We start from the raw sequence: 15,269 nt of genomic DNA on the forward strand, positions 1-15,269 counted from the left end.
TTCTCCCCTTTCTTTCTCCTTTACGGACACGAACCTTCATGCACTATGGACACGATTCTGCCTTACCGACCAGATGCTTCGGAGTGCACGACTGTTTCTAGAGCGGCTGCTTACGCCGAAGAATGTCGCCAGCTCGCTCGTTCATTGACATCTCAGGACCAGTGGCGCCAAAAGCATCGCCACTATTCATCTACTGCGGCTACGTGCTTTGCTCCTGGCTCGCTGGTCTGGTTGTGGGTGCCCTCTACTCCTCCAGGCCTTTCCTCTAAGCTGCTCTCCAAGTACCACGGTCCTTATCTGGTACTGAAACAAACATCCGCGGTCAACTACCTCATCGAGCCAACGGAAGCGCCTTCCGAACGGCGTCGTCGCGGCCAGGAAATTGTCCACGTCTCCCGGCTCAAGCAGTGCCATGACCCTTCTGTGTTTTGCTGTCCTTAGGTCGCCAGGATGGCTACTCTTTCAGTGGGGAGTGATTGTACTGAAGGCACAGGACAGTGGGCATGGTGCTAGTGAATGAGAAGAAGACGACGAGGAGTGCTTGCTTCCCCGTTTCGATATAGCACCGACCTGCTTTAAGCCTACCGCTGCAACCGATAGAGCTAGTGCTGCTAGGCGAACACCCCCGTTGTACTCTGTCTTTCTCCGTCCTCGTGTCTGGCATACTTACTGCTTAGCTTCCTAGTTCTTTCCCGCCATTGTGAGTCAATGCTCTTTCTGTATAGGTATTTAAATACCTTGGAGGAGGGGCAGAGCGGCAGCGCCGCCTCCAAGCTGCGGCCTCAGGCGGCAACTACGCCCACTGCGCAGGCCGCAAGGAGAGAGCGGGCGCCGCTGCATTCAGTGCGGCCGTGGTTCGGTGCAGCGCAATGTACGCGGCCTGCCCAATGAAAAGCGACCGCAAGTGATGCGCGTACCGTCACAGCAGTTTCATGTTGTTCCATATTGTTTCATAAGTGTTCCAACGTAATGCTAACGGATTTCTCTCGAATTTTCCGCCATATTGCCGCTGAGTTTTTTGACTCACTGGTGCTGTTTGCCAAGAATTTGCAAGGATCTTGAAATAATAAACTATACAAGGCATGCCGGCAGTGATTACAGCAGCATATGAGCCTACAAACGTGCAGGCGTGTGAAAATTTCAATCATCAATATCATCATCATCCTGGTTATGCCCACTGCAGGGCAAAGGCCTCTCCCATACTTCTCCAACTACCCCGGTCATGTACTAATTGTGGCCATGTTGTCCCTGCAAACTTCTTAATCTCATCCGCCCACCTAACTTTCTGCCGCCCTCTGCTACGCTTTCCTTCCCTTGGAATCCATTCCGTAACTCTTAATGACCAGCGGTTATCTTCCCTCCTCATTACGTGTCCTGCCCATGCCCATTTCTTTTTCTTGATTTCAACTAAGATATCATTAACTCGCGTTTGTTCCCTCACCCAATCTGCTCTTTTCTTATCCCTTAACGTTACACCTATCATTCTTCTTTCCATAGCTCGTTGCGTCGTCCTCAATTTAAGTAGAAGCCTTTTCGTAAGCCTCCAGGTTTCTGCCCCGTACGTGAGTACTGGTAAGACACAGCTGTTATAAACTTTTCTCTTGAGGGATAATGGAAACCTGCTGTTCATGATCTGAGAATGCCTGCCAAATGCACCCCAGCCCATTCTTATTCTTCTGATTATTTCAATCTCATGATCCGGATCCCCAGTCACTACCTATCCTAAGTAGATGTATTCCCTTACCACTTCCAGTGCCTCACTACCTATCGTAAACTGCTGTTCTATTCGGAGACTGTTAAACATTACTTTATTTTTCTGCAGATTAATTTTTAGACCCACCCTTCTGCTTTGCCTCTCCAGGTCAGTGAGCATGCATTGCAATTGGTCCCCTGAGTAACTCAGCAAGGCAACATCATCAGCGAATCGCAAGTTACTAAGGTATTCTCCATTAACTGTTATCCCCAATTCTCCCCAATCGAGGTCTCTGAATACCTCCTGTAAACACGTTGTGAATAGCATTGGAGAGATGGTATCTCCCTGCCTGACGCCTTTCTTTATTGGTATTTTATTGCTTTCTTTATGGAGGACTACGGTGGCTGTGGAGCCGCTATAGATATTTTTCAGTATTTTTACATACGGCTCGTCTACACCCTGATTCCGCAATGCCTCCATGACTGCTGAGGTTTCGACTGAATCGAACGCTTTCTCGTAATCAATGAAAGCTATATATAAACGTCGGTTATATTCCGCACATGTTTCTATCACCTGATAGATAGTGTGGATATGGTCTATTGTTGAGTAGCCTTTACGGAATCGTGCCTGGTCCTTTGGTTGACGGAAGTCTAAGGTATTCCTGATTTCACTTCACTTCACTTCACTTTATTACCTTAAAGGCCCCCAGGATTGGGGGTATTACATAAGGGGTGGGTAGCTATTAAAATAAATTATATACACAAGGGAAAGATGTTTAGGTACAAGTTTGCTCGCTGGTAAATATGTTAATTATACAGTTCAAAAACGTCGATGGGCAGGTGATTGCGGCGATGTCGTGTGGAAGGCCGTTCCAGTCCGAGGCTGAACGTGGGAAGAATGATGTGGCAAACGTGGTAGTGTGCGTACGTGGACGGGCGACTTGAAAGGGATGACCAATGCGGAGAGAAATGCGTGCAGGAGGGCTGATGTAGGGTGGATGATGAAGTGAGCTGTAAAAAAACCTATGAAATAAGTACATAGTAGCGATACGACGCCGACAAGTCAGGCTTGTTAAGCCGGATTCTGCTTTTAACGATGATATACTGACATTATATGAATAGCATGAATGGATGAATCTTGTGGCACGATTCTGCACTGATTCTAGACAGTTTGTTAGATATTTTTGGTTAGGGCTCCAGATGGCAGAGGCATATTCCAGCTTAGAGCGTACGAGTGACTTGTATGCAAGCAATCTTAGGTTTGGTGGCGCTAGACGTAGATGACGTTTTAGGAAACCAAGGCTTCTGTTAGCAGATGATATCACTCTAGTGACATGCGCGTTCCAGGTTAGATCGTTAGACAACGTTACGCCTAGGTATTTGTAAGACTGTGTTAATGCTATCGTGACGTGCGAAATTGTATAAGGGAACAGGAGAGGATTACGTTTTCGATGAAATGACATGAGTTTGCATTTATCGGGGTTTAGTTCCATGAGCCATTGGTTACACCAGTCCTGGACGCAAGTTAAATCTCTTTGAAGAGTTAGTTGATCAGAGGGGTTACTGATTGTGCGATAGATAACACAGTCATCGGCAAAGATGCGAATGTTACAGGAGACCTGTGTTGGTAGGTCGTTAATATATATTAAAAATAGAAGGGGACCAAGGACTGATCCTTGCGGGACGCCTGATGTTACTGCAAGAGACCTAGAGGTTTGATTATTAACGTGAACAAATTGGGTACGGTTTGCCAGAAATTCTTTTATCCACTGCAGTATGTTATGATGCAAATTTAACCAAGAAAGTTTTAGTAGCAAGCGCTCGTGGGGAACCTTGTCGAAGGCTTTCGCGAAATCTAGGAAGATTGAGTCAGTTTGAATGTTAGAATCAAGGGCCATGTGCAGGTCATGGACAAAAATAGCTAATTGAGTTTCACACGATAGGTTTTTACGGAAGCCGTGTTGAGAAGGATGAAAGAAATTAATAGAGTCGAGAAAGTTCATTATGCAAGAATAGATTACATGTTCCATGATTTTGCATGGCACACTTGTTAAAGAGATGGGGCGATAATTAAGGGGCGATTCTTTGTTACCTGATTTGAAGACTGGAACGACCTTCCCCACCTTCCAATCGCTGGGTATGCTACCTGTGGAGAGTGATTGTGTGAACAGTAATGATAAGTACTCTGAAGAAGCATGACGTATGTTTTTTAAGAGTTTGCTGGTGATTTCGTCAGTACCTGCAGAAGATGACATCTTAATATTTTCAATGATACCGGTGATGCCGTGTGCAGCGAATGTGACTGGTGGCATGAGCGATCTTGGTTGGGAAGTTGGGACAAATGTTGGCATATCAGTTTCGTTTGTGAAGACAGATGAAAATGCAGTGTTAAATATATTTGCACACTCAACGTCGCTCACTTCCTCGCCATGCGTGTCGGTAAGTGTGATGATAGGCGCATAATCAGGGTTTAGAACTTGCCAGAACTTTCTGGGATTATTGCTTAGGATCTTCGGCAGGTCAGTATGAAAAAATGCATGTTTGGCATTAGAAATGGACCGCAAATACGTTGACTCAGCCTCGTAGTATTTATTCCATGCGCATTCGCTTGGGTTTAGTTTTGCTGCACGGAAAAGTCGTTTTTTCTTGTTCTCGAGCATTTTTAAGGACTTTGTGAACCATGGTTTATTATGATTGGCACGAAATGTAATGGTGGGAACGAATTTGGATGTTAGTTCGGCAAGCTTGGTTTTAAAAGTAAGCCAGTTGTCCTCAATTGATCGGTCATGAAAATCTCTTTCGAATTCTGGAAAAAAAGCAAGCAATTGGTTGTTCATTTCATTGTAATTGCCTTTGTCATAAAGGCGAATTGTTTTGTGGAACGTTTGGCGCGATTCCGCGATGAAGGTGAAAGTAGCATGTATAATTTTATGGTCGCTAACTTCGCGGAGATAAGTAAGATTCGCTAAACTTTCAGGGTGATTAGTTAGTATAAGGTCCAAGATGTTTGACGAATCACGTACGACGCGTGTAGGTTCTTTTACTAATTGGGTGAGATTAAAGTTTAAACAGACGTCAAGGAAGTTAGTTATTTCTTCATTGCTTGTTGGTGTGAAGTTCTGCCAGTCAATAGACGGGAAGTTAAAATCGCCAAAAAGAAGAATGCGCGCGTTGGGATGTGTAGTAGTAAGTTGATTTAGGCTATCATTTAGGTAATAAGAAAATTGTGGATAACTGTAGGGGGGTCTGTAGCAGACACCTAGTAGGACGGTTTGAGGTGCGGAACGGCAGATTACCCATAGTATTTCAAGTTCTGATTGGATATTAATAACAGAACAACGCAATTGTTGGTTAGTGGCAATGAGAACACCTCCTCCTCTGGAGCCCTTGCGGTCCTTGCGGAAAACTTTAAAATTAGATAGATTGGCAAGAACTTCCGTATCAGTGACGTCATCTGTTAGCCACGTTTCAGTTAGTACAAGTATGTTGCTGGAAGATGATGAAACAAGATTACAGATGTGTTCGCGTTTGGGGAGGAAACTGCGTATGTTTGTGAAAATAATAGAAAAAGAAAGACTTGGAAGTTTACCACGAGGGCTGCTACCAGGAAGTTTAGTTACACGACGATGAACCGTATGCTATGAGATTTCTTTTACTGTCTGCGATGATTCGTCGAATGCGTACTGTTTCGGACCGATGAATAATGTTTTGTAGCGCAAGGAAAATTTTGTGTTTTTAGTTTTGGCAAATCTAACTAGATGCTTTCGCGCATCTCGGACAGGGCGTGAAAAATCCTCCCCGACGCTGTAATCAGTCCCTTTTAACTTACGGCCATTTGAAAGAATTAGCTGTTTGGTTTTAAAAAATGTCAGTTTGACTATAATTGGGCGACAGCGCCCAGAAGAATGGCGCCCAAGACGGTGAGCCCGTTCAATTTCTTTTGGGTCAATGGTTAGACCTAAGTGATCACGGCAGAGGCGCAGGACAGTTTCTTCAGATTGGGCGTAGTTTTCCGATGCATTGTTATCTGTGATATTATAGAAAATTAAATTGTTTCGTCGCGAGCGATTTTCGGCGTCATCCAGGCGGGCTTCTATTCCTTTGATATCTTTGGCTGTTTGGGTGGTGTTAGTGCAGATCGCATCCATGTCGGTGCGTAGTGTTACCAGGTCTTGATAGCGAGTTTCTAGGTTGGATAATCTCTTACTGAGGTCAGATATAGCCTGTTCAGTAGTTGTTAGTTGGTTTCTAAGGCCTTGAACCTCGGCGAGTAGTTGTGACTGACCAGTAGACAGCTTCTTTAGTTCTGCGAGTACAGTGTCGGGACCTGGGTTTGACTCGATATCACCAGCCAACAGCAACAAGGTACGTACTACATCATAACATTCAACAACAATCGAAAGGCAGCACTGTGGGCTCGGTAGCTGCAGGAGACAGTAGTTACTTGATTTTTTTGTGAAAAGACAATACTGATTACTGACCTGCGCAGCGAAGGCGAACGGCTTAGATGAGTGCATCGTGGCACAGCGACCGAGCCCACAGAGTGCCGCGCGTTGGTGATGGTCTTTTATAGATGGCTCCTCGGTTGTTGTCGATGACGGTGCGTGAATCCAGGGGCAGTTGAGGCACGGCAGCGGTGGCGCTGCCGGGCTATCTGTAGTAGCAGACAGCAGACAAGGGCTGGCGGGCCACTCGCAGCGAAGTGGTTCGCTGAGGGCCGTGGCATCAGAAGCGGCGGGAACCAGGGCCAGGATGAGTATCCGGATGATTAGACGGGCAGACACCTGCGCAGCGAAGGCGAACGGCTTAGATGAGTGCATCGTGGCACAGCGACCGAGCCCACAGAGTGCCGCGCGTTGGTGATGGTCTTTTATAGATGGCTCCTCGGTTGTTGTCGATGACGGTGCGTGAATCCAGGGGCAGTTGAGGCACGGCAGCGGTGGTGCTGCCGGGCTATCTGTAGTAGCAGACAGCAGACAAGGGCTGGCGGGCCACTCGCAGCGAAGTGGTTCGCTGAGGGCCGTATTTGCAATTACCTTAGTAATTACTTTGTAGGCAACGGACAGTAAACTGATCGGTCTATAATTTTTCAAGTCTTTGGCGTCCCCTTTCTTATGGATTAGGATTATGTTAGCGTTCTTCCAAGATTCCGGTACGCTCGTGGTCATGAGGCATTGTGTATATAGGGCGGCCAGTCTTTCTAGAACAATGTTCCCACTATCCTTCAACAAATCTGCTCTTACCTGATCCTCCCCAGCTGCCTTCCCCCTTTGCATATCTCCCAAGGCTTTCTTTACTCCTTCCGGTGTTGCCTGTGGGATTTCGAATTCCTCTACACTATTCTCTCTTCCATAATCGTCGTGGGTGCCACTGGTACTGTATAAATCTCTATAGAACTCCTCAGCCACTTGAACTATCTCATCCATATTAGTAATGATATTGCCGGCTTTGTCTCTTAACGCATACATCTGCTTCTTGCCAATTCCTAGTTTCTTCTTCACTGCTTTTAGGCTTCCTCCGTTCCTGAGAGCATGTTCAATTCTATCCATAGTATACTTCCTTATGTCAGCTGTCTTACGCTTGTCGATGAACTTCGAAAGTTCTGCCAGTTCTATTCTAGCTGTAGGGTTAGAAGCTTTCATACATTGGCGTTTCTTGATCAGATCTTTCGTCTCCAGCGATAGCTTACTGGTATCCTGTCTAACGGAGTTACCACCGACTACGATTGCACACTCCTTAATGATGCCCACAAGATTGTCGTTCATTGCTTCAACACTAAGGTCCTCTTCCAGAGTTAAGGCCGAATACCTGTTCTGTAGCTTGATCTGGAATTCCTCCATTTTCCTTCTTACCGCTAACTCATTGATCGACTTCTTATGTACCAGTTGCTTCCGTTCCCTCCTCAGGTCTAGGCTAATTCGAGTTCTTACTATCCTATGGTCACTGCAGCGCACCTTGCTGAGCACGTCCACATCTTGTATGATGCCAGAGTTAGCGCAGAGTATGAGGTCTATGTCATTTCTAGTCTCGCCGTTTGGGCTCCTATACGTTCACTTTCGGCTATCTCGCTTGCGGAAAAAGGTATTCATTATCCGCATATTATTCTGTTCCGGAAACTCTACTAATAACTCTCCCCTGCTATTCTTAGCGCCTATACCATATTCCCCCACTGCCTTGTCTCCAGCCTGCTTCTTGCCTACCTTGGCATTGAAGTCGCCCATCAGTATAGTGTATTTTGTTTTGACTTTACCCATCGCCGATTCCACGTCTTCATAGAAGCTTTCGACTTCCTGGTCATCATGACTGGATGTAGGGGCGTAGACCTGTGCAACCTTCATTTTGTACCTCTTATTAAGTTTCACAACAAGACCTGCCACCCTTTCGTTAATGCTATAGAGTTCCTGTATGTTACCAGCTATGTTCTTATTAATCAGGAATCCGACTGCTGGTTGTCGTCTCTCCGCTAAGCCCCGGTAGCACAGGACGTGCCCGCTTTTTAGCACTGTATATGCTTCTTTTGGCCTCCTAACTTCACTGAGCCCTATTATATCCCATTTACTGCCCTCTATTTCCTCCAATAGCACTGCTAGACTCGCCTCACTAGATAACGTTCTAGCGTTAAACGTTGCCAGGTTCATATTCCAATGGCGGCCTGTCGGGAGCCAGAAATTCTTAGCACCCTCTGCAGCGTCGCAGGTCTGACCGCCGCCGTGGTCAGTTGCTTCGCAGCTGCTGGGGACTGAGGGCCGGGGTTTGATTGTTGTGTTCATGTAGGAGGTTGTGGCCAAGTACTGCACCAGGGTGGCCAATCCTGCTCTGGAGAGGGAGTGCATTACCGGTCCTGGTCACTGGAATCAGGCCGCACTCCAGGCCTGTTTGTGCAATTTTATCAACACGCGGTTTTTTTTTTTTTTTTTTTTTTATCCGGTGGAAGATTGCGCGGCACCGGGATTCGAACCGCGGACCTCTTGCACGCGAGGCGGGTGTTCTACCTCTACGCCACCGTTGCATGAATGCAACATCTGGAAGGAGGCTTGCTTCTTTTTCAGTAACCAGCCCAAAGTCCATATTATGGCTGTTCTCGTGCAAGCCAAAACAAGGCTCATTGCCAGTGGTCTTGCCTTTTGTTCTAATAGCATTCGTTTATCTTGAACTCAAAGCGTAGTTTCTCGCAGGTCATCCCGATGATAGCAGCAGTTTCACAATTCCCATCCTCAGTGCCCTCCATCAAGAGCAAGCCACTTGCGTTCGCCTTCAGACAGATGGTTGATGTCGTGTTCGACGCAGTTCTGAAGAGAACATTGTAAGTAGATATAGGCCTGTAGTTTAATATAATGAGTCAAGTTTTAATTTAAAGCTATGAGGCTCCTCGGTGGACTAAGCTTTATATCATGTGCAGTTGTGTGGGGTGTTAAATCTTGCCGATGGTACAGTGCACACTGCAGGTATGACTGCTGATCCAAAGTATGCACTTGCAATTTCTTGATGGCTTTTCATGAGGATTTTCCTTTGTGCAAGAATATTCATAGATTGGGGCATTGCAGCACCATATTCTGTATTGTGCTTTCAGTGCTAATTTCGTATGCCTTCCTGCTACCAGTTTATTTGCAGGAAAGGAATATCTGTTTACCTTCTGCAATGAGCTTGTTATTTGCTCATTGCATTAAACTCTTCAACCTTTAATTTATTCCCATATAATTCTCACAACCTCATAATGTGAGCTCTTTTTAATTTGAATACAGTATCAATATCCCAATGCGTTGGATTTCAATCTAGAATAAACGGGAATTCGAAAAATTACAAGAAACCAAGTCCTGTCGTGAACGTTAAAAAGCGTTTCTGCAGGCAATACGACTATTGCTTGTACTGAGCTAATTGCTCATGAAAATTATAAGCATGTTTCATTTCACACAGAGTTGCAGCAAATAGCAGGCCTATCATTGTGTCTAAGCACAACCTTTGCTCGTTTGCATCGTGAAAGTCTGTCTCGTGCATAATTTGGGACAAGTCTTGAAGTATAAATGTTTCATGAGTTTGAAACTACACAAAGTATTGGTTAGCTGTGTGCTTGACAGTTTTCGGACATGACCGTGTTGAATCTAGCCATTACAACACAAGAGAAAAAGAGCAGATGCACAGGAGCACTTGATCAATCAAATGCATTGCTTGTAGTCATTTTCCAGGTGACAAAACGTAGTTTGAAGCGAGAGAGCCAATTTGCAACCATCGCCCCTCATGCGGCTATTGGCATCACGGGATAAGGAATGGTTGTCGCTCTGCAGTCCATTCAATATGTGAACGCTTATATATAATCTCCCCTCCACAGTGAGGGCAAAACGTGTTATATGTGTTGGGTGGTAAAGAAGACTGTTTTAGGAGGCACGAAATTTCAATTGAGAGGATGCAGCAAGGAGGGACCATGCATATGTATAAGGCCGCAGACCAACATAAACTGCGTAGGAGTGACATCACTGTTTAGCGCATTAAGTCGAAATTGGGAGCATGAGGAAGGGTCATAGGGAATACTACTTTTCAGCGTATTGCCAAGCTAACTCATTGAAAGAAGGGGCGTGCTCTAAGGAAAATATTTCACAACGCATGCTAAGTTTTTTTAGGAAAGTGCGCCGAAATGCCAATTCTTACTGAATCAGCAAATAAGAAATACACAAGAATCAATTTAAGGATACAGAAAGAGCCTGATACACTGCATTGGAGAGCTGGAGATTGTTGGGATGGGTGCATGTATTGCAGGGTTGGTGAGTAATTCCAGCGATTTTTTTTTTTTCGTTTTATGTGCATTCTCTCTGTAAAACAGTACTCGTTGTCTCCTAGTGTAATAATGCTATGTTAAATTTTTTTTTCATATCTTGTGTATATTAATGCGCCATGTCCCGTAAGGTTGTCGGCTGCAGTGCTTATAAGGTGTCATGCACAGATATATCACAGATTTCATAATGTCACCTTTATAGTAAGGTCACATACACGCTCCTGGAGAAATGTCTGCTCTTGAGAGATGTTGGTATTGTCTTTATATTTTATTCACTTTTATTTTCTATGGTGACAAGGCTACTGTATATTTATTTGCTTTTGTTGCTTTAAGTGCCATATTGTATTCACAATGACAGTGGTTTAGGGTTCCCGGTAACACACAATTTCTAAATTTACAAAATATAAATTTCTCCTACCTTTAATTTGTCTGGCCCAGTTACATAAGCTGTGCATTGTGCCCGGTAGCACTAATTAAGATTGTTGTTTTCAAGAGTTTCTTGCCTTATCAATTTTTCCGCAGTGTACATGTGTAATGGCACAGACTGAGCTCTCATGATTTGGCTCTTAATTTGCTAATGCAGGATGCAAGAGTTCAGCATAGCCATGCGCTGCATTTATTGGTCATACTTCTCGGAGAATGGAGTCCCTGTACTTCGTAGTTAGCCATGAGCAGTACTTTTTTCTTTATGAAACCTCAACGCCATTTGCTGCATCAATTGCATTTTTGCAGCTCAAGTGTGTACCGTATTTCCTTTTTCTAGTTTTTAATCAAGTAATATACACTGTTTCAATCCCAATAAAGAAAGCCGTCAGGCAGGGAGATACGATTACTCCAATGCTATTCACAGCGTGTTTACAGGCGGTACTCAGAGACCTAGGGAAGAATTGGTGATAAGAGTTAATGGAGAATACCTTAGTAACTTGCGATTCGCTGATGATATTTCCTTGCTTAGTAACTCAGGGGACCAATTGCAATGCATGCTCACTGACCTGGAGAGGCAAAGCAGAAGAGTGGATCTAAAAATTAATCTGCAGAAAACTAAAGTAATGTTTAACGGTCTCGGAAGAGAACAGCAATTTACGATAGGAAGCGAGGCATTGGAAGTGGTAAGGGAATACATGTACTTAGGACAGGCAGTGACTGCGGATCCAGATCACGACACTGAAATAATCCGAAGAATGCCATTATCCCTCAAGAGAAAAGTGCATCACAGCTGTGTCTTACCAGTACTCACGTACGGGGCAGAAACCTGGAGGCTCACGAAAAGGGTTCTACTTATATTGAGGACGACGCAACGAGCTATGGAAAGAATAATCATGGGTGTAACGTTAAGGGACAAGAAAAGAGCAGATTGGGTGAGGGAACAAACGCGAGTTAATGACATCTTAGTTGAAATCACGAAAAAGAAATGGGCATGGGCAGGACATGTAATGAGGAGGGAAGATAACCGAAGGTCATTAAGGGTTACGGACTGGATTCCAAGGGAAGGGAAGCGTAGCAGGGGGCAGCAGAAAGTTAGGTGGGCGGATGATATTAAGAAGTTTGCAGGGACACAATGGCTACAATTAGCATATGCCGGGGTAGTTGGTGAAGTATGGGAGAGGCCTTTGCCCTGCAGTGGGCGTAAGAAGGCTGGTGATGATGATGAATATACACTGTTAAGAATATTTATACTGTTTGATATAACCATTTCTTGCTGTGATATTTAATTTCAACTTATGCATGAACACTGGCTGTGCCAGTGTTCTTTTACTAAACAGAGTATGGCTGCTACAATAAACCATATTTGCTCATTTGCATACTCACAGGCTACAGCAAGCCGCAATCTTGCATTACCGCACTTAAGTGCAAATAATTTAGAAATTTACAATGTATTTTAAAACACTTCATCCAAGTTTTGTTCTCAGCAACATACTTTATTGAACAGTGGTTTGTTTCTATCAGGCTTCCAATGATACTGCACTTTCCACCCAAACAGTAGTGAATGTGGAATATTCAGTCTTTTTGTTTTATAGTAAGAAAAGAAACCATTTTCGAACAACATATCGTATAACAGACCAGTGCCTTCGTGTTACAAAACAAAAATTTATTGAAACCGGAATTCGAATTAGAAAGTCTGCTACACAGCACTTTTATCCCAGAGAACTCTCGTTCCACATAAGAAAAAATAAACGATTTGGGCCCAACAACATTCTAGATAATTTTCTTGCTCAAGTAATGTTCTTGGAAAGCGAAAATTTGGAATAATGCTCCAGGCTTGCACCTTATTTAAAGCACGTTTATGCTTGGAAAGTATTGTTTCAGTCTATCAAAAATGTTGGCCATTTATGCCTTACGTCGACTTTCCAAAGGAGCTTTTCATAATGCTTTGCCATGACATTGGTGCATAAAATAACTGGTGTGTGTCTTGTCGTGTGCTTGCTCTGCATTTCATTTATTTCCCTAATTGAGTTTTGCAATATCCCATATTTTTCGAGGCATCAAAACTTGAATTTTCGTTCATTTCAGTTTACTACTCAATTTATTCTTTTAAGTGGCCCAAAACACTGCGAGGTCAACTCAGGATCTTTCATTGCTGCTATATATAGTTTCTCCTCTAATACGGACAAATTTGATCAATAAATATATATTTATATAGGTTTGTGGGAAATGTAAATGTTCTTGTACTTACCAATGTGCTTCATGTGATTTGTGTATATCTTGTACTCTGTATTGTAGCATGCAATAAATATATCTACATTTTTTTGAAAATGCAACATCCGTCTTGCCAGTCTGGGTCGCATGTTATCTGGAAAGCGTGATAACCGTTGCTGTTAAAATACATGCTCAAAAGTGTCAAATTTGCTAGGTTGTATTTGTGCAGCGAAGAGAGATTTTGCAGTATACACCATGAATTGCTAATATTTAATGTGATCCACACGTATAGGTGTCGTGTATGCCCATCGATGCTTCCAGTCTGGCTGTTGGACGGTGGGTTTGGTAGCCGAACTTGAACCTTCTGGCCCACACGAGGGTTGCATGGAGGGTTGGTTACAATCGCTGCACATAGTATATGGTAACTTAACGCGTGTACTGCCAAACCTGCATTCCATACACACCAGAAACAGAAGGGTGTACACGCTTCCAACACCCACGTAGCTGGATGTTAATGTGGACTGGCAGCCTTACACTCTAAGTTTATTTTGCAGGACACCCTTCCTATATGGTGCTATACTTGCGCGCCAATTGTAGGGTGTAGGCAACAGCACCCTTAGGGTGTCCGTCTGGCGACAAACTGATTTCCACCGTTAGGTCTGTTAACATGTTTTTTGTGTATGGAAACAAAGCGCTGTATGAGCGGAGGTCTGCTTGCGGCTGCTGCTCTGAATCGCTCCCACGCGTCGCCCACGCGCCGCATCTCGCGATATCCCGATTAGCAAGGCAGCTGCACAAGACAATGTCCGCGCCAGCCAATATATTGCGAAATAGAAACACATAAAGCTGCGCTCAGCATTCGTATTAAGAAGTACAGTAATCGTCGGCGAATTTTGTGTATGCTTCCGCGCAACGTAATCTATCTTGCATTCATAATTCCTTCTTTTTCACTAGAAATAGAGTTTTAGCTTGTTCATGGACGTGATTCGCAACTTAAATGAACGTCATGGGCCGCTGCGAAGTCTCGCTATAGACTGTACAGCATGGCGGATGCACTGAGGCCTCTGCGTCTCCGCTACAGCTGTATTTATTTTCTTCCAATCTCATGTCTTTTTGCGCTGCTTTATGGAAGGGAAGCGGGCAGTGGATGCCAAGAATAATTTTCTTTGACATACGCAAGGTACAGCGGGTCATGACGCTAAAGTGGCCACAATATCTGGAGAAACCTCGGACCTGAATGAGGACCCACGCGAGCTTCTGATGAAAATCACCGATGTCTTGGTCGCGGAGGTGAAGTACTCATGCACTGCTATATTTTCGGAGAAGTGCAAGCACGCTACCCCTGTGTTGAGTCACTGTTAAAGCACAGGTATAGTCAGGCATTCCGAGCATGCAAGGCAGTGGTCAGCTAAATCGAAAACGTCACGCCGGCGACGCCAGGATTAACAAAAACTTGTACTGTTCGCCACGGTGAACGTGACCCGCAGCAGCGCGGCCATCCGCTCGATCCGCAGTTGCCGATGTGCATAAGCATCGGCGAATGAGGGCATTTTCGTTTGAACGTTTGCTTCAGTCTATAAAAAGCGGGGGAATCTAGAAGATCGCGAGACCCAGTTCGGCTTCCGCGATGAGGCAGAGCTCTCCCGCTGCTTCTGCGTTCATAAACCTCCTGGTGTCTGTTTTACACTTAAGACATGGTGACTGCTGCTTCGCTTAGCCGTGATTGTTGCACTAGGTTGCCCATTGTTTCTAGTGGAGAGAGCAGAAACGAGAAAAAAGAAACCGAAGGACCTGGTTACGAAAAAAAAACACATTTCCAAACAATGTGCAGGTGTGGCTTGTAGCGCATGGCTGATCGTAACTGATTAGACCCCGCACTCTGTATCAGCGCGTATTGCTGCTGTGTAAACTAATGAACGGAGAAAATCGCTTTCTGTGTAAATAACGGTAACTAACTTTTTGGGTGAACGTGATATTTTCATGTCTCTATACCTGATGTATTTTGCGGCTTAACGCGCGAAATTGTATTCGCCTGAGGATTGTCCATTTACTTCAAACGTTGATATGAGACACACTTCCTTCGATAATTAGAAATTTTCAAATGAGCGCCTGCTATTTCACAACAAATTCATCGGGTATGGGGTTTTAGGTAGCAAAAAAGGCTCACTGCTAC

The 15,269-nt window shown here is 44.5% G+C and overlaps 1 protein-coding gene across 1 annotated transcript; it reads right to left on the minus strand.

Annotated features, from left to right (window-relative positions):
• Positions 1–5,290: 5,290 nt before the first annotated feature.
• LOC126529675 (uncharacterized) lies at positions 5,291–6,567 on the minus strand. The gene has a single exon (XM_050177188.2). The coding sequence runs from the start codon at positions 6,510–6,512 to the stop codon at positions 5,331–5,333; it is 1,182 nt and encodes a 393-aa protein (XP_050033145.1). The 5' UTR covers positions 6,513–6,567; the 3' UTR covers positions 5,291–5,330.
• Between the last annotated feature and the right edge of the window lie 8,702 nt (positions 6,568–15,269).

The sequence above is a fragment of the Dermacentor andersoni genome, chromosome 9, assembly GCF_023375885.2.
Source record: "Dermacentor andersoni chromosome 9, qqDerAnde1_hic_scaffold, whole genome shotgun sequence".
Taxonomy (NCBI): domain Eukaryota; kingdom Metazoa; phylum Arthropoda; class Arachnida; order Ixodida; family Ixodidae; genus Dermacentor; species Dermacentor andersoni.